The following is an 18,499-nucleotide window of genomic DNA, read 5'->3' on the forward strand; positions in this document are numbered from 1 at the left end:
AAAAGAGCATTCTAAATACATACTTAGTTAAACTTACAATTCATCTAGTTTCTGGAGGTGTGTAAATGCATACTCATGTAAGTGATTAATTTTGTTTTTCCTCATTACCCTGAAAGTAAAAAAAAAAAAGCACATGTTAACATGTCAACACGATTTTCACATGGATTACTAAATGTAACTCCTACAAAGAAATCATAAAGATAATGAATATAGAGTACATTTTCATATGAGAATGTTTTGAATATTATGATATAATTCAATCTATTTTGAAAAGTCTCAACTCTGCAGCCCTGGCTGGCCTCAGACTCATGTCTGACCTTTCTGCATCAGTCTCTTGAGTGTTGCAATTATAGGTGTGCGCCACCACACCCAGCTTCAGTTCGATTTTATTCCTAAATTTCATACATCTTTTAACAGGGACAATACAAACATGTAATTTAGATTTGTAATTAGAAATGAAGAAGGACTTTGAAAGGAACAGGGGATCCTCACCTCTTCTGAACAAACGCTGAGTATCTTGCAGCTGTGAGCATAGGAATTGCTTTAGACTTACCTCCTCAGTCTGCAAAGTGTGTCTGTTTAACAAAAGCTCTTATTTGCTAGTGGATAGAATTAGGACGGAGCTGCCTAAGAAAGAATGGTCTGAATGGACCAATTCAACATCTCTTTATTTTGGAAATATGAGTCAGATTGTAGTGCTTGTTCTTGACTCTGTGTGTGTGTGTGTGTGTGTGTGTGTGTGTGTGTGTGTGTGAGAGAGAGAGAGAGAGAGAGAGAGAGAGAGAGAGAGAGAGAGAGAGAGAGAGAAGCAGAGACAGGGAGAGGGAGAGGGAGAAGGAGAAGGACAGGGAGAGGGAGAGGGACAGGGACAGGGACAGGGACAGGGAGAGGAGGGTTGAATATAGGATCTCACACATTCTGGGCACTTGCTGTACTGCTGATCTGCATCCTATCCCCTCTTCACTGACCTCTGAGTTATCTATTAGCATAAATAGTTAATCTGGGAAATTTCAAAGGGCTTCCAGTTGTTTTTGAATCTACTCTTTTATTGAAAAACTTTTTTATCTTAGCATATAAGATAATGGGATTCATTACAGCACCTTCATACACACATGCCATAATACTCCTTTCCTTTGTACCGTGGCCCCTCTGTCCTCCTCCATCCGCTTGCCCCACTCTTGCTTATTCCTCAGATGGTCCTTCAGTTTGCTTTGATGTCACGTGTGTGCTATTACTGTCTTTGCTCTCCTCCCCGTCCCCTTACGATCTTCCTCCTCCTCCTCATGGTCCCTTTCCTACTTTCATAACACACACACACACACACACACACACACACACACACACACACCACTTCACAAATGCAATTTAGACTCCATTTATGAGAGAAAGCATGTACTGTTTGTCTTTATGAGTCTGGCTTGTTTCACTTAACATAATCTCCTATTGTATTCATTATTCTTGCAAATGCCACAATTCCCTTTGTCTTTATTGTTGAATAAAACCCCATTGTACATATGTACCACCTTTCTTTAATGATTTATCTAGATATCTAGGCTTGTTCCATCTCTTAGCTATTGCGAATATGACAGCAATAAACATGGATGTACAAGTATCTTTGTGTCATGTTGATTTAAGAGTCCTCTGGTATAAATTCATGAACCATATGTCTGGGTTATGATAGTTCTGTTTTTAGATTGTTGAAGGAATCTTCATACTGACATCTATAGTGACTGTATCAGTGCTGTGGATATCACTCTGTATAAATAAAATGCTGATTGGCCAGTAGCCAGGCAGGAAGTATAGGCGGGACAAGCAGAGAAGAGAATTCTGGGAACAGGAAGGCTGAGTCAGGGAGACGATGCCAGCCACTGTGATGAGAAGCAACATGTTAAGATATCGGTAAGCCACGAGCCATGTGGCAACTTATAGATTAATATCATTGGGCTAATTTAAGATATAAGAATAGTTAGCAAGAAGCCTGCCACGGCCATAGAGTTTGTAAGCAATATAAGTCTCTGTGTGTTTACTCGGTTGGGTCTGAGCAGCTGTGGGACTGGCAGGTGAGAGAGATTGTCCTGAATGTGGGCCAGGCAGGACTGGAGAAAACTCCAGCTACAATGTATGGTCCCACCAATAGTGTATAAGCATTCCCCATTTCACACATTCCTACCAGCATTTCCTATTGTTAATTTATTTCATTAGCAATATTTTTATTATTCTGTATGTGTGGTGTCTCTTATGTTAGCATGTGTATGAGTGCATGCATACCAGCAGAGGTTGGAAGAGTACCCTAGGTGCCCTGGAACTGGAGTTACAGGTATTTGTAAGCTGCTCTATATGGATGCTGGGAACCAGAACTCTGCAAGAGCAATATACTGCTCAGCCATATCTCTAGCCCTGCTTTGTAATTTTTGACATTTTGTCTGTAATATGTTGTGGAGAGGTTTTTCTCTGCTCATGACTATTTGGACTTTTAAATGACTATTATTTTTGCATGGTCATTTTTCCTCTAGATTTGGGAAATCTCCTGCTATAACTTCATGAAATAGATTCAATATGCCATTGGTTATTATCAGACCCCTTTTCTGTCTTGTGGATTCCTAGGTATGGTCTTTTGATTATATTGCAAAGTTCTTGGATATTGTGGCTATATTTACAGATTTTCCTTATTGTTCTTTGAATGTAGTATTTCCTGACCTTGCCTTCTACATCTAGTGTTCTTTTTCCCCCCTGTCCTGTCAAGTTACTGGTAATGTTTTCTATAGAGTTTTTATTGATTCATTTAGTTTTTTCTTTTGAAAACTTTTAATTCATTTTACATACCAGCCACAGATACCCCTCTCATTATTCTTCCTGCCCCCCCACCCCGTCTCCTCCCACCCTTCCTCCCCTCTTCCAACAGGGTAAGTTCTTTCATGGGGGGACAGCAAAGCCTGGTGTATTCAGCTGAGGCAGGACCAAGCCCCTCCCCACTTTATCAGGGTGTGAGCAAGGTGTCCAACCACAGTTAATGGGACCCAGAAAGCCAGCTAATGCACCGGGCATAGATCCTGATCACACTGCCAGGAGTCCCTCAAACAGACCCAGCTACACAACTGTCTCTTGTATGCAGATGGCCAAGGCTGGTCCCATGCATGTTCCACAGCTATCAGTCTAAAATTTGTGAGTTCCTTTGAGCTTGGTTCAGTTGTCTCTGTAGATTTCCCCATCATGATCTTGACCTCCCTTGCTCATATGTAATTCCTCTTCTCGCTCTTCAGTTGGACTCCTGGAGCTCAGCCTGGTACTTGGTTGTAGATCTCTGCATCTGCTTCCATCAGATACTGGATGAAAGCTCTATGATGACAGGTATTCACCAACTCTATGATTAGGGTATTCACCAATCTGATCACTGGAGTAGGGCAGTTCAGGCACCCTCACCACTGTTGCTAGTAGTCTAATCTGGGGTTGTTCTTGTGAATTCCTGGGAATTTCCCTAGCACCAGGTTTCTCCCTTACCCCATAATCTCTCCTTCTATCAAGATATCTCTTTCATTGCTATCCCACTCCATCCCTTCTCCAGCTCGACCATCCTGTTCTCTCATATTCTCATCCCCCATCCCTATCCTCTATTGTCCACCTCATTCACAGTTTACTCATGGAGATCTTCTCTGTTTACCTTTCCCAATGTGATTCTTATACCCCTCTCAGGCTCCTCCTTGTTTCCTAGCTTCTCTGGAGCTGTGGGGTTGCAGTCTGGTTATTCTTTGCTTTACATCTAGTATCCACTTATGAGTGAGTACATACCATGTTTGTCTTTCTAATTCTGGGTTACCTCACTCAGGATGACATTTTCTAGTTCCACCCATTTGCCTGCAAATTTCATGATGTCATTGTTTTTTACAGCTGAGTAGTACTCCATTGTGTATATGTACTACATTTTCTTTATTCATTCTTCAGTTGAGGTGCATCTAGGTTGTTTCCAGGTTCTGGCTATTACAAATAATGCTGCTATGAACATAGTTGAAGAAGTGTCCTTGGGGTATGATTGAGCATCCTTTGGGTATATGCCCAGGAGTGGTATCATTGAGTCTTGAGGTAGATTGATTCCCAATTTTCTGAGAAACCACCATACTGATTTGCAAAGTGGCTGAACGAGTTTGTACTCCCACCAACAGTGGAGGTGTGTTCCCCTTGCTCCACATCCTCTCCAGCATAAGCTGTCTTCAGTGTTTTTGATCTTAGCCATTCTGACAGATGTAAGATGGTATCTCAGAGTTGTTTTGATTTGCATCTCCCTGATGATTAAGGATGTTGAGCAATTCCTTAAATGTCTTTTGGCCATTTGGGATTCTTCTATTGAGAATGCTCTGCTTAGATCTGTAGTCCATTTTTTAAAATTGGATTGTTTGGTATTTTGCTGTCTAGTTTCTTGAGTTCTTTATATATTTTGGAGATCAGCCCTCTGTTTCATTTAGTTTTTTGGATCTAGTGTTTCTATTTGTTCTTTTTGAAAAAAAAATCTTAATTTCTTTTGCTGATGTTTTCTTTCATATTGTTTATACTTTTATGCATAATGCTGACTTTCTCATCCCCTATCCCCAATGAGCAGGCCAGTAAGCAGTGTTCCTCCATGGTCTCTGCTTCAGTTCCTGCCTTGGTTTCCCTCAGTGCTGGACTGTGATCTGGAATGTAATCCAAATAAACCCTTTCTTCCCCGAGTTACTTTTGGTCATGGTGTTTATCAAAGCAAACTAGGACAGAGGGGAAGAGACATGACCAAGGGACAGGACAAGATGAAAAGAAAAGGAAAAAGAAAGAAAACGAACAAGTTTCCAGTAACGAGAATGTATGACAGTGACAAAGTTAATGTGAAGAACGTGAATAAGAAATAAAAACATGTTTTGGAAACAACAACAGCATCGGCAACTTCTAAATGTACAAAAGAGAGGATAAAAGAGAGGGGGAAGGTAGGAGGCCAAAAAGGAGAAGAAAAAGCAGTGGCTGACAGTGAGTACAAGTAGACGAATGTACACAAAAGAAGGAAACTATGTCATGATTTACAAGACAGAATAAAGTGGAAACACTACTAACAATGCAGTGAATATAAAGGCAGAAGCACAGGCACAGTGATGAGAGTCACCATCACATGTCAGCACTGCTCCAGTCTGTGCCCTCCGAGGGGACTCCACTCACAGGCAGGGTGTGCATGTGTGACTTGGGGGTACACACACACACACACACACACACACACACACACACAGATGAGGAAAGGAGTCACACCTGCCTGTCTCTGTACATGCTCAGGCCAAGTTCTACCCACTTAAAAGATTCATTTGGTTTGTAAGGAGAGTCAACATTACTTAAAAAAAAAAAGACAATACTTACAAAACAGTTAAATTATTGCAGGAAATAAAAGTCAGATTTCTTAAATTATGAATATGGTTGCCTTCAAAGTCCCTAGAACATAAAAAGAAAACACAATCAAATTAAACCCATAGACAGAAATAAATTGGCTAAGGATTACCTGCTATCTAATATCTTTCCTTTACATTCTGTTTACGATCATTTGTACAGCAGTTGAATTTACACATATATATGCTATATACATGTAGTATTATAGTCTGTCTTCTATATCATTAGTAAAAGTAATGTGAGGTCCTGGGTTCAATTCCCAGTACCATGAAGTAAAAATGTTTTGAGTCATATCTTTATCATGTGTCCACAATGACATGGATATTATTATTCCAAGAAATCGAAGAAAAAGAGAAATATCTAATTTATTTACAGATATTTAGTAGTCAAGCAAATTAAACATTTGTCCAGAGGTGCAAAGTGCTTCCATAAGCAGAAATGAAGCCATAGGATTCAATTAGGCTACAGAGGCTGTGGCTGAGCAGACAATATTCATTCCTTTATGTATCTTAATAATTAAAAATTTCCATTAAAATATAATTATGCCATTTTTCCTTTTCATTTTCTTCCTCTAATCTCTCCCATCCTTCTTTACTCCCTCTTAAATGCCTGGCCTCCTTTTCTTTGATTATTATTTTTACCATATATACATACATACACACATACACACACACACACACACATACATACATAAATATATAAAAACAGTCTGCTGAGTCTGTTTAGTGTTGTTTGTATATATACGATTTCAGAGTTGACCACTTAGGTGCTCGTCACTGGGGAAGACCAAGTCTCCCTCTTCCAGAAGTCATTAGTTGCCTGTACTTCTTTGTTAAGGGAAGGGACCCCAAGAGATTCCCCCCTATGGCTTTAGCTTATCCATTATTGCTATCGTTATTCGAGTCTTGCTTACGCTACCGTATTGCTGTGGTATCATGGGTATAGCTTCCTATCTATTCTAGGAGACACATCCTCCCTCCTTGTCCTTCTGGTTTTACAATCTGTCTGTGCCCCCCACCCCCACCCCACGCCCCTCTGATACGCTGCTCCGTTAGCGCCCTAGGTGCGGGAGTTGTGTTGTAGATGCATCTGTTGGGGCTGTGTGCTCCCTGATCAGTTGTTCTCTGCATCTTGACAGCTGTGGTTTTCTGTGATGGTCTCCAGAAGACACTATCCAGTTCCTGTCTCCCTCACTTATGTCAGGGGAAAGATTCCCGACAGCTTGCCACTGCTGGGAGCCATCGGGATTGCCTCTCCAGCAGGGGGCGCTGTGTAGACGTTCCCCTGGAGTGCTTGTGCTCTGTGGAGAGGTCACCACAAGAACTCTCCTACTGAGGATCAAGTGCAAGGCTTTGCACATATGAAGCTTGTGCCCTACCACTGAGCTGTGTCCCCAGCTGGAGTTGTTCTCACACGGCCCCTCTTCTTTGGCCCCAGCAGCAGGTGCATGGTAGAAGTTTGCAGGGCAGAAGGGAGTGATATACTGCCTTGGACGCTGCCCTTGGTCTAAGGGCATCACACACGTAGTTGAGTGGTTGCTAGACGGCATGAAGCTACTTCGAAGCAATAGTGATTCATGCGCGACAGACGTGTGGGAGAGCTACCAAAACCTCCAAGGAAAAGTCGGAAAGCTCTAGAGAAAAGCCGGTGTCCTGCCGGCTCCAGGGGGACTGAAGCCTTGCTTTTGGAACTGCACCGAAGTTGACATCGACAGAGTGACATATATATGAAAGATTGGGAATGAAGGGATCTAAAAACTGAGTGCACTGAAGAAGAGGGTGTATGTATAATGGAGAGCAGCCTAAGAAGTCAGGCTGCAGAATAAACAGCACACTGACCCTCTGGAGGCAAAGTCTTTGCTCTACAAAAGTGGCTTTTGGAAGTCAGACCTTGTTCCTTTTGTTTTTGCTAAGGGTTAGATCATGAACCTACCACCAGGTGGCAGTGCTCTCTGAAGAATCCGCGAATACTCATTAAGTGTTGCCTGCTGCAGCTTCCACCTCTACAATCTCAGCACTGCGGAGATTGGGGCAGGAGGATAACTGTGAGTGAGTTCAAGGCCGGCCTGGGCTACATAATAAAACCTTGTTTAAAAAAACTTAATAATAATCTAATAATAATCTCTCTCTCTCTCTCTCTCTCTCTCTCTCTCTCTCTTTCTCTCTCTCTCTCTCTCTTCAACCCAGGACCCTGTGCACTAAGTAAGCACTCCACCATCGAGCTGAACCTCCATTCTCTCAAGACACACAGCTTTAATTGCTGATTGCCGGTGTAAGTATTGCTCAGCTGTGTTCCATCACTAAGTCAGAATTGCAATGGCTGTTAGAGGACCCTTTGGACCAAACGTCAGTTACAAGGAAGGTCATTGACTCGTACAGAAAGAGCTGGGCTGTCACACCGAGGTGCCTCTGGACTTAGACATGCTTGCTTCCCTGGTGGGATTCTAAATGAGCACATGCCACAGCTGCCTTGTGTTCTAGCTGACCCTTTTCTCTTCTGTTGCAATTGGGTCGACATTCGCCACTACTCACAAAGATGGTGTTTCTCACTATCTTCTTGTCCTTGTAATTTGACACTTCTAGTTTTCTGTGGACTTGGATACCAAGCAATCCACTTTTGAAAATTTCTTACGAAACAAGAAATAGAGGGAGTTTTCCTGATTCTGGTAGGCAGTTTGTTGATTGAACTTTTAAATAGTAATTTTGGTCATTTCTTAATAAAACAAGACACAATAAACCCCTTTAGTCCATTTTACAAAATAACAGGGCCTCACTCCATACCCCCGGCTAGCTTTGAACTTGTGGTGATTCTCCTTCCTCAGCCTCTTGCTTTAGCCTCCTAGGATTACAGGTGTGAGCCACCACACCTGACCAAACCTATATTTAAACGGGCAAATTTACTGGGTGACTGAACTCTAACTAGTGGGGTGATATTTATTACTAGGCAAAGCCATTGTGCCAACACATTACACAGAACCTCTGGGGACTGTCTCAAAACATCTCACAGCCTCATCCTCTCATGATTAGTGCCAAGCAACACATTCTCATCGCTCAGAATTTAGGGATAAAACTAAAACGGCTTAGCTTTCTGTGTCAACTTAATAGGAGAGTGAACTGGCAGCGGGAAAAGGAAGTGTGATGCAAACCAGGTGACGTCCCTTCTGTCTTCCTTCTTCCTGGCTCCAAAATGTTTTTTCTCTTTCCGATATTGCATTTTGGTGAAGGTGTAGAGAAGCTAGTCAATGAGTATGTTTAATATAAAAATGCAACAAAATAAGGCAAAGAAACTTGATACACTAGCCACCTGGCACCGAAGACCCCTGGTGTCTAATATGAGTTAGTCAAATTCAGAAAATGTAGCATATATATATATATATATATATATATATATATATATATATATATATTACATATATATTATATATATGATATAGATATGAGAGAGAGAGAGAGAGAGAGAGAGAGAGAGAGAGAGAGAGAGAGAGTGACTTACAGCCAGTGGAGCCGGGGCATGTGCTGACAGAGGGGTTTGTCAGGCAAACGTGTGAGGACATTATTCATCAGCACTCTAAAAAGAAAGAAAGCACCAAAATCACATTTTCTGCTTCTTTTCTATCTCTGGGCAAACCCAGTTATCATTTCAGAAACAGCTAGAATCTCACACTGCAAATCTTTCCACTGCTTTCTCTCCATACACCCTGAAGTCCTGAAATGCTTTGGTAGTACGGACATGTTTACCCACAGCAGATCTCACGCAGGGAGCAGCAAGGCTAGTCTGCAGGCAGAAGCCTGTGCCCACCCATCAGCAGTGGCTGCGCAGAGGAGGCAGCCTTTGTGTGAAGCTTTTCCTTTGCTGAAGTTGCTGCAGGGGAGGGATGGTGCTAAGGAGTACTTGAGCGCAGTACAACAGGGAGATGTGCTCAGTTTTGATGGGCTGGCAGAACATAGTTACAAAATGGTCAGACCTGTAAGTAGCCTTAGAGAATATGGGCAAGGTGGTTTTCAGTCAAGAAAGCTTCTTTTAGGATTTAATAATTACAAATTTAATGCTACTATGCTTTAATTAAATTAAATTAAACCTTTTTATTTCCGTCTCTTTCTTCATTTGGAATACTTTAAAGTTTTTATGGCATTGATCTACTTATTTCTCTCTCTCTCTCTCTCTCTCTCTCTCTCTCTCTCTCTCTGTGCACGTGTGCATTCACGCATGTGTATGCCCCTTTTCATGTAGAGTTGATAGCCTGCAGAAGTCGGTCTTTCTACCACGTAGGTCCTGGGGATTGAATCAGGTTGCCAGTGAGCCATCTCACCTCCCTGTTAGTTTTAATTGAGTACTTACAAGAGAATAAGAGAATTCAGTCCGTAAAATGTGAGTGGGGAAATTCGGCTGAGGTGATTGTCTTCAATTATCCTGTCAGTAGGAAGAGAGCAGAGTGACATATGTATTTTCAGGACATTAAAACTGACACAAGGGAGCGCCGCACAAATGACACATACAGCCATTCCAGCCTGTGGAGATCCTCAAAGACTCCTGGCTTCAGGAAGCTTATTCTGTTGTGGCTGAGGTACCTGGAGGAGACATAAGGGCAGTGAGTTTATTCTTTGTGGTGTTTTCAGGGAGGAAGGTAACGATGGCCATCCCCCTCCTAAACTCTCTCCTATACCACACTCACCACAGCACTAACAGCCGTTGGACTTCTCAGGGCCCATCTCGCTTCTCTGTCCCTTCTAGCCTTTAATTTCCCATAACTGGCTAGTGAATTGTCTATGTGTTAACGACCTACTCTGCTGTCACCTCCATAGGTACACATGGGTCAAAGACTTTGCTTCCTGGGGCACTGTGGGGGAGGGGCTGAAGACCTTTAAGGGAGTAAGGCCCTGTGGGAATCCTCAGGTCATTGGGGATGTGCTCTTCAAGGTGCCCTTGAAGGATGTCTTTCTCTTCTTACTTCCCAGCCATGAGGTAGGTGAGCGCTCTACCACGGGTTCCCACCAGCGTGTGTTGCCTCACTCACAGGTTCAAAGTAACGGAGTCAGTCGATCACAAACAAAGCTCAGAAAGTGTAAGCCAAAAATGTTTTCTCTTTATAAGTTAATTATCTCAAGAATTTTGTTGTAGTGACAGAGAACTACCCAAATGGGTGAGTTGTGACAGGTATATCAGCCCATTCTTTGAAGGGCATTGAATCTGGAGCGGCAGGGCAGGGAGGTGAACAGGTAACTAGGCAACACACAAAAACCAGAGGGATGTGTACAACATGTGGCTACTCTTCCATTTGCAGAGTGCATCGGGTCTGTAAAGATGGGACACTGGGGAAGACAAGGGAATGGAGGCAGAAAGGAGGCACAATTTCGAAGCATCTTGGATGAAGACATGGTGTTCACAAAGCAAAGATGTGGTGGTATTGTGTTCCCTAAAATATCTTGCACCCTAATAAACTTATCTCAGGTCACAGAACAGAACAGCCACTAGATATAGAGGCCAGAAAATGGTGGCACACACACCTTTAATCCTACCATTCCGGAGGCAGAGATCCACCTGGATCTCTGTGAGTCCAAAGCCACACTGGAAACAGCCAGGCATGGTGACACACGCCTTTAATCCTAGGAAGTGTGGCAGGAAGCAGAAAGATATATAAGGCATGAAATCCAGGAACTAAGAGGCTTTTTAGGTTTGTTAAGCTTTTAGGCTTTTAGCAGCAGTTTAGCTGAGATCCATTCGGATGAGGACACAGAGGCTTCCAGTTTGAGGAAACGAGATCAGCTGAGGAATTGGTGAGATGAGCTTAGTTGTGGCTTGTTCTGTCTCTCTGATCTTACAGCATTCACCCCACTACCTGGCTCCAGGTTTTTTTTTTTTTTTTTTAATTAATAAGCCCTTTTTTAAGATTTGTGTTACACAAAGAAGTGGCAGGAGTTACTTTAGGCAGGGGAAACAGCATAATGTTAGGGCAACAGCAACAAGAGAGGAAGGAGTTAAGGGACTGTTAGAAATTTCAGTGTGCCATAATCCCTTAGTGAGTGGCACTATTAGGAGGTGTGGTTTTGCTGGAGTGGGTATGGCCTTGTTGGAGGAAGTGTGCCACTTTGGGGAAGGGCTTTGAGGTCTCTTTTGCTCAAGCTTCCCTCAGTGTGACTTTCAGTCGACTTCTTGTTGTCTGCAAGCCAAGATGTAGCCAGCACCATGTCTGCCTACACGCTGCCATACTCCCTGCCATGATGATAATGGACTGAACCTCAGAAACAGTAAGCGAGCCACCCCACTGAAATGTTTTCTTTACAAGAGTTGCCCGTGGTCATGGTGTCTTTTCACAGCAATGAAAACCCTAGCTAAGACATTCACCGTGGCAGGACCCTGGGAATGAACTTGGGGGGCTATGCTGGTAAAAGGCCATGATATGGTTTATTAATGAGTTTGACTCTTTTTTGCCTACCCACCTTCACCTCTCTCCCTGCAAAGCAAGCCAGTGCTGTTATACTGTGTTGACGTCTTTTTGCCACGTGTGTTTATATCTCAGTTTCCTCAGTGAGGGAATCTTTGCCTTGAGTCTGTGACTAATATTTGGTTTCTGACTCTTCTATTGACTGTCAACAGTGTGGTCTGGAGCAAACACTTCCTTCTGGTGAGCGCTAGCTTCCTCTGTTTAAGACATGCATTCAGTTCCTCCCTCATAGGATTGCAGTCACATTGGAGACAGGTCATGCCATCTGAGCTCCGCACGTATCACTGTTAGACACTGTTTCTGCCACATCTCTGCCTATAATTCATTTGCAAGCACTTGTTCAAGTTTCACTTGGCCGGATAAATGGAACACATTGGCATCTCTCCATTATTGTCCTTTCGGGAGTATTTTTTTTTTTTCTTCTTTGAAAAGGCGGGGCATTATCTAGACAAGGCTGGCCTCCAACTTCTGAGGCTGGCTTTGAACTCTGACCCACCTCCCTCTGCCTCCCAAGTCCTGGGACTGTAGGAGTGCACCACCACACCTGGCTTTAAGTGGTACTGGGGATCAAAACCAGAGCTTTGTGTATGTTAGGCCAGCACTCTGTCATCCCCAGCTCCCCACTTAAAAAAATTCCCCCCCTTTAAAAATTTTCTCCTATTTTATAGTTGACAACCTGCAAAAACTCTGCCAGGAATATGACTTCTTTTATTTATTATTTTTACCCCAGGTTTGACTTTTACTTGTTTGTCTTTTAGGTCAAGCCAGTTCCTTCTCTGCTTTGTTGGCCTGGATGCTGGCAGGCAAAAAGAAGACCTAAGAAATAGCTTTTGTACACCCATGAACACCTCAGGGCTCTGTCATGGATCAACACCCATCCCCTAAGTACAAGGCAATGGATCCACCCTTGCACCTCACCCACATCTCTACTGTCCAGTCCTCTACATTTCTCCGAGCCCTCCTGCATCACTCTAGACCAGAAATGGTCACTTCTCACAGAGTACCTGCGACATTGACCTTGAGTGTCAACTTGATTGGATTGAGGAACATGTAGGAGATCAGTAAAGCACACTGTCTGTGAAGGGTCTTACCAAGAGGATTAACTATGGGTCAGGGGAGACTCCTCAGGGATGTGGACTGCACTAGGCTGCCTGCAAAGCTGGACTTCTGAAACCACAAGCCATGTGGAATCTCCTCCCCTTTGGGTCATTTCTGTCAGGCATTTGCCACAGTGAGGAAGGTCTGACTGGTATAGCAGAGTTGGTGTGAGCAACATGGGATTCAACGTAAGTACTAATACTATGGTATTGCTTTCTCTCCAGACAATGAGAAGCTTGGTACCTTCCAGAACAGCTCAGGGAACCCTGACTTTCTTAGGTAGCAAGCAGCTCCTTAGTATGTCTGACCTACTGTCCTGTGTCCCAGAGACATCTACCTGAAGACTTGCCCAGTAAAGGATGGGATGAATACTTTCACGTAGGAACAAAAGCACGCATTTCATGACATTTAAAAAAACTAGAGATAATGTGGAGGTAACAGTCACACAATAGACTGGTGCCAAGGAACAAGTGGGAAGAGATGGAGCCTCAAAAACTTCTTTGCCTGCTCCATTCTGCCTTTCAAGAATGTTTCCTGTGTCTTAAACAGGAAGCCAAGCTGATGCTGTCCAGAAAGTTGCAAATACACCCGTGGAGAGGAAAGTAGAGCCAGGTGAGAATGAGCGGAATGCTGTCAAGACAAGGGCAACAGGTTCTGAACAGAAGGAGGGGAGGGGCTAAGGTGCCCAGGACCATTTGCTTCCAATTGCAGGTGTTCTTGACTCGACATCACACTTCGGTACCATAGACTAAAAATATGATAGAAACAGATCGGTAGGGTAAAGGTGGAGATTGAGGTAGGATGAAAATAAATAAGCAGGGTTGGTGAGATGGCTCAGCAGGTCAGTAGTGCTTGCTACAAAACCCGGTGACCTGAGTTCAACCCCCAGGACCCACATATTAGAAGGAGAAAACTGAGGTGGTCCTCTGACCTCCACACTAGCCATGTCCTGCCTGTGCAGTGTCCTGCCTCCACCAGAAAAGAATGTAAGAAAACTGAAAAGAAAAAAACCTAACCCCAAAAGGAAGCAGGGGAAACTTAGGGAGCTGCTCATTCACCCGAGCTTCAGATCTGTTAGCTTAGAAGAGGCTGTTTGGTAAGGACATGGATGAATGTGATGGAATTTCAAAAGCCTATTTTTAAAAAGATGCCCTGGGCTGGAGAGATGCCTCAGTGGGTATGGGCATTTGCTGCTCTTCCAGAGGACCTGGGTTTGATTCTCCAAATCCACATGGTAGTTTACAACCTTGGCTGTAACTCCAATCTCAGGGAACTTGACACCCTTTTCTGCCATTCTCAGGCACTGGATGCACAAGGTGCACAGACATACAGACAAGCAAAATGTCCATATACATAATTTAAGAGGAAAACATGGCTTTCCTTTCCTCTTAAGCACCACGACACACAACTCGACACCCACTAGGGTAGTCAGTATTGAAACAATCCTTCAAGCTGGGAGAGAATGAGTGTGGCTGAGGACGGCGGACTCTAGAATGCTTATGTGTGATTGGTGGGAGATTAAAACAGTGCAGCCACCAAGCAAGGCGTTTCAAAGACAGTGTTATAAATAAATAAAGGAGACGTTAGAACAGGAGTGAAGGGATGAGAGTGGGAGAGCAGGAGGCGTGAAGTGGGGGATGGAGGTCCAGGTACAGGTGAGAGTGTGGGGAAGAGTGACTAATACTAAGGGGCTTTTGAAAATCCACAAGGAAACATATATGTATATATGTATACATATATATATATATACACTATATGTACACATACATACATATATATACATATATGTACACATACATACATATAAAGAATATGAATGGAGTCACCACATGATGGAGGAAGATAATGCCCCAACCAGACATCGTACCAAGTAACCCCCACCCCCACTACCAGGAATGAGTTACACTTTGTGGGGGTCTTTAACCAAAGGGGTCCCATAGACCTCTCCAAACACTATAGACTATTGCCAGTGCTATTCCTTAGCCTCCACAACTTGACACTAAGACCCTATTGCTGGAAACAACAAACAAATGGAATATAACATGAAGAAATTTAGCTGGTACTCAACTGGAAATTTCATCCCTGCTAGCTGGCATTCATAGTGATAGAAGTTTCTATACCTGCTATAGAAAGAGACAAATAGTCATCAGTCTTACCAAGCTCTGAACCTTGACAGCTATGATAACAACATGTCTGCAAGATATGCTTACTGGTGTAATAGTGGTACATGTGTTATGGAGGCAACCCATCATTTTTTCATTAGATTTAAGGCCCGAGCCATGAGAGGCAACCCACAGGTGATAGCATTAATGAGGCCAAGAACCTGAGGTGAGATTGCTGATGGGTCTGGGGGAAAACCTACTACTGTTATTCTGCTATATGAACATGGAAATACAATGATGCTAATGACACGTGGCTGTACCTATAGATCAGTACTTCACTCAACCCTCATCAGAGAAGCTTCTTGCAATAGGTGATAATTAACCTGTGGGAGGCCAGCTCCCACCTTTTAAAGGATTCCTATGAGGAGGAGAGAAGATTAAGAAACTTTCAGATATAAAGATAGCAGAGAGGAAACAGACAGAAACACAAGACAGCTTCAGGAGGACCTGGATCAAATCTACTAGCCCCTTCTGTCTCTTCCGAAGAGCATTTTATAACAATGCCAAGGGGCAGGGCAAAAGACTCCTCCTTGCTAGACCAAAGCATATCACAAGACAAGTGCAGACCCATCCAAATACCTGGTAACCACACTCACGGTCCAATTATTACCCTATGCAGCCCTGCTGGGTAAAGCAAATTCAGATCTCAGTAGGAAACCTCTGTGGGTCTTCACATTAACCCAGAGGTCTACAACTAGACACCATGGAGAGAATGGGAGACTTTGGAGCACTCGGCCCTGAGTAGGTTGCCTTTATTGAACTACACCACTCGAGACCATGGGACTCTACATGGAAGAGGTGGTGAAAAGATTGCAAGGCCAGAGGTGGAGGGTGATTTTAAGGAAGCAGCGCACACAAGACCTGCACAAGTGTGAGTCAGACAAACTCCCAGCACAGAGGAGTGGAAATGGGCACTGTCTCACCTCTGCCCAAGAAGCTATTTAAAATTGATACCTGCTGGCAAGGGGAAAATCAGTTTTCTTCAATGGAGTGATACCAAGTATATGAGCCACACTTCAGGGCAGGCATCTTGCCCAGAACTAGTTGGCAAACACTAACTGCACTTTATGTTTTTTTAATTTTTTTCTTTCATTTTTCTTATTTATTTATTTGAGTTTTTGATTTATTTTACATCCCGACCACAGTTTCTCCTTCTTCCTCTCCTCACATTAATTCTCCCTACCTTCCCTCTACGACTCCCCACCCGTGGTGATATTATGTTCCCCAATATATTGTGAACACTAATAAACTTATCTGGGGTCAGAGAACAGAAAAGCCACTAGATATAGAGGCCAGAAAATGGTGGCACACACACACACCTTTAATCCTAGCATTCTGGAGGCAGAGATCCATCCGGATCTCTGTGAGTTCAAGGCCACACTGGAAACAGCCAGGCATGGCTTTCATCCCAGGAAGTGATAGCAGGAAGCAGAAAGGTATGTAAGGCACAAGGACGAGGAACTAGGGCCTGGCTAAGCTTTTAGGCTTTTAGCAGCAGGACAGCTGAGATCCATTTGGATGAGGACTCAGAGGCTTGCAGTTTGAGGAAACAGGATTGGCTGAGAAGTTGGCGAGGTGAGGTTAGCTGTGGCTGGTTCTGTTTCTTTGATCTTTCAGCGTTCACCCCAATACCTGGCTCTGAGTTTGTTTTTATTAATAAGACATTTTTAACAATTTGTGCTACACCCATCCACTCCTCTGTTTCTGTTCAGAAAGGGTAACAACAAAGCATGGCATATCAAGTTGCAGTAAGATGAAGCACCTCCCCTTGTATTAAGGCTGGACAAGGTGACCCAGTGTGAGGAGTAGGTTCACAAGAGCTATTAGGGACAGCCTCTGCTCTCATTATTAGGAGTCCCACAAGTAGACCAAGCCACACAACTGTCACATGTATGTAGAGGGCTTAGGTTGGTCCCATGCAGGCTCCCTAGCTGTTGGTTCAGAGTCTGTGAGTTCCTATGGGCCAGGTTAGTTGTTTCTGTGGGTTTTCTTGTGATGTCCTTGACCCCTCTAACTCCTACAATCCTTCTTCCCTTTCTTAAGCAGGATTCACCAAACTTGACCTAATGTTTGGCTTTGGGTCTCTGTATCTGTTTCCATCAGATGAAGGCTCTTTGATGACAATTGGGGTAGTCACCAATCTGATCACAGGAGATGGCCAGTTCAGGTTATATATCCCCTATTGCTAGGAGTCTTAGCTGGGGTCAACCTTGTAGATTCATGAGCACCAAAACTGTACAGTGGATAAAAGAAAACATCTTCAACAAATGGGATTGGCATAACTGGATGTCAGCACATAGAAGATTGCAAATAGATCCATATCTATCACCATGCACAAAACTGAAGCCCAAGTGGATCAAAGGTCTCAACATAAATCCAGTCACACTGAACCTGAGAGAATAGAAAGTGGGAAATAATAGCCTTGAACGCATTGGCACAGGAGACAATTTCCTGACTAGAACAGGACAGATACTAAGACTAACAATTAATAAATAGAACCTCCTGAAACTGAAAAGCTTCTGTAAGGCAAAGGACACTGTCAATAAGATAAAGCAGCAGCCCACAGAATGGGAAAAGATCCTTACCAACCCCACATCCAACAGAGGGCTGATCTCCAAAATATATAAAGAACTCTAGAAACTAAACAGCAAAATACCAAATAATCCAATTAAAAATGGGGTACAGAGCTAAACAGGAGAATCTCAAATGGCTGAAAGACATTTAAGGAATTGATCAACATCCTTAGTCATCAGGGAAATGCAAATCAAAATGACTCTGAGATTCCATTTTACACCCACCAGAATGGCTAAGATCAGAAACACTGATGACAGCTTGTGGAGAGGATGTGGAGTATGGGGAACATTCCTCCATTGCTGGTGGGAGTGCAAACTTGTACAGCCACTTTGAAAATCATAATGACAGTTTCTCAGAAAATTGTGAATCAATCTACCTCAAGACCCAGCAATATCACTCTTGGGCATATACCCAAGGAATGCTCAATCATACCACAAGGGCACTTCTTCAACTATGCTCACAGCAGCTTTATTTGTAATAGCCAGAGCCTGAAAACAACCTAGATGTCCCCTTAACTGAAGAATGGATAAAGAAAATGTGGTACATAGACACAATGGAGTATTATTTACCTGTTAAAAACAATGACATTGGGGGAATTTGAAGGCAAATGGATAGAACTTGAATAAAAACCATCCTGAGTGAGGTAACCCAAACCCAGAAAGACAAACATGGTATGTACTCACTCGTAAGTGGATACCAGATGTAAAGCAAAGAATAACCAGACTGCAACCCACAGCTCCAGAGAAGCTAGGAAACAAGGAAGGCCCAAGGGGGAGATGCATGGATCTCCCTGGGAAGGGGAAATAGAGGAGATCTCCTGCGTGGACTG

The 18,499-nt window shown here is 43.3% G+C and overlaps 1 protein-coding gene across 2 annotated transcripts in view; it reads right to left on the minus strand.

The window, feature by feature from the left end:
• The window catches only part of Rxfp1 (relaxin family peptide receptor 1), a 132,838-nt gene that overhangs the window by 30,066 nt on the left and 84,273 nt on the right, over nt 1–18,499 (minus strand). For both annotated transcript variants that reach the window (XM_036190591.1, XM_036190592.1), the window contains 5 exons: nt 9,891–9,962; nt 9,733–9,804; nt 8,887–8,961; nt 5,368–5,439; nt 38–109 (listed from right to left, as the gene is read on the minus strand). In XM_036190591.1, the coding sequence (XP_036046484.1) occupies nt 38–109; nt 5,368–5,439; nt 8,887–8,961; nt 9,733–9,804; nt 9,891–9,962 (363 nt within the window). The remainder of the gene's footprint in view (nt 1–37; nt 110–5,367; nt 5,440–8,886; nt 8,962–9,732; nt 9,805–9,890; nt 9,963–18,499) is intronic.

Source organism: Onychomys torridus, chromosome 6 (genome assembly GCF_903995425.1).
Source record: "Onychomys torridus chromosome 6, mOncTor1.1, whole genome shotgun sequence".
Lineage (NCBI taxonomy): Eukaryota > Metazoa > Chordata > Mammalia > Rodentia > Cricetidae > Onychomys > Onychomys torridus.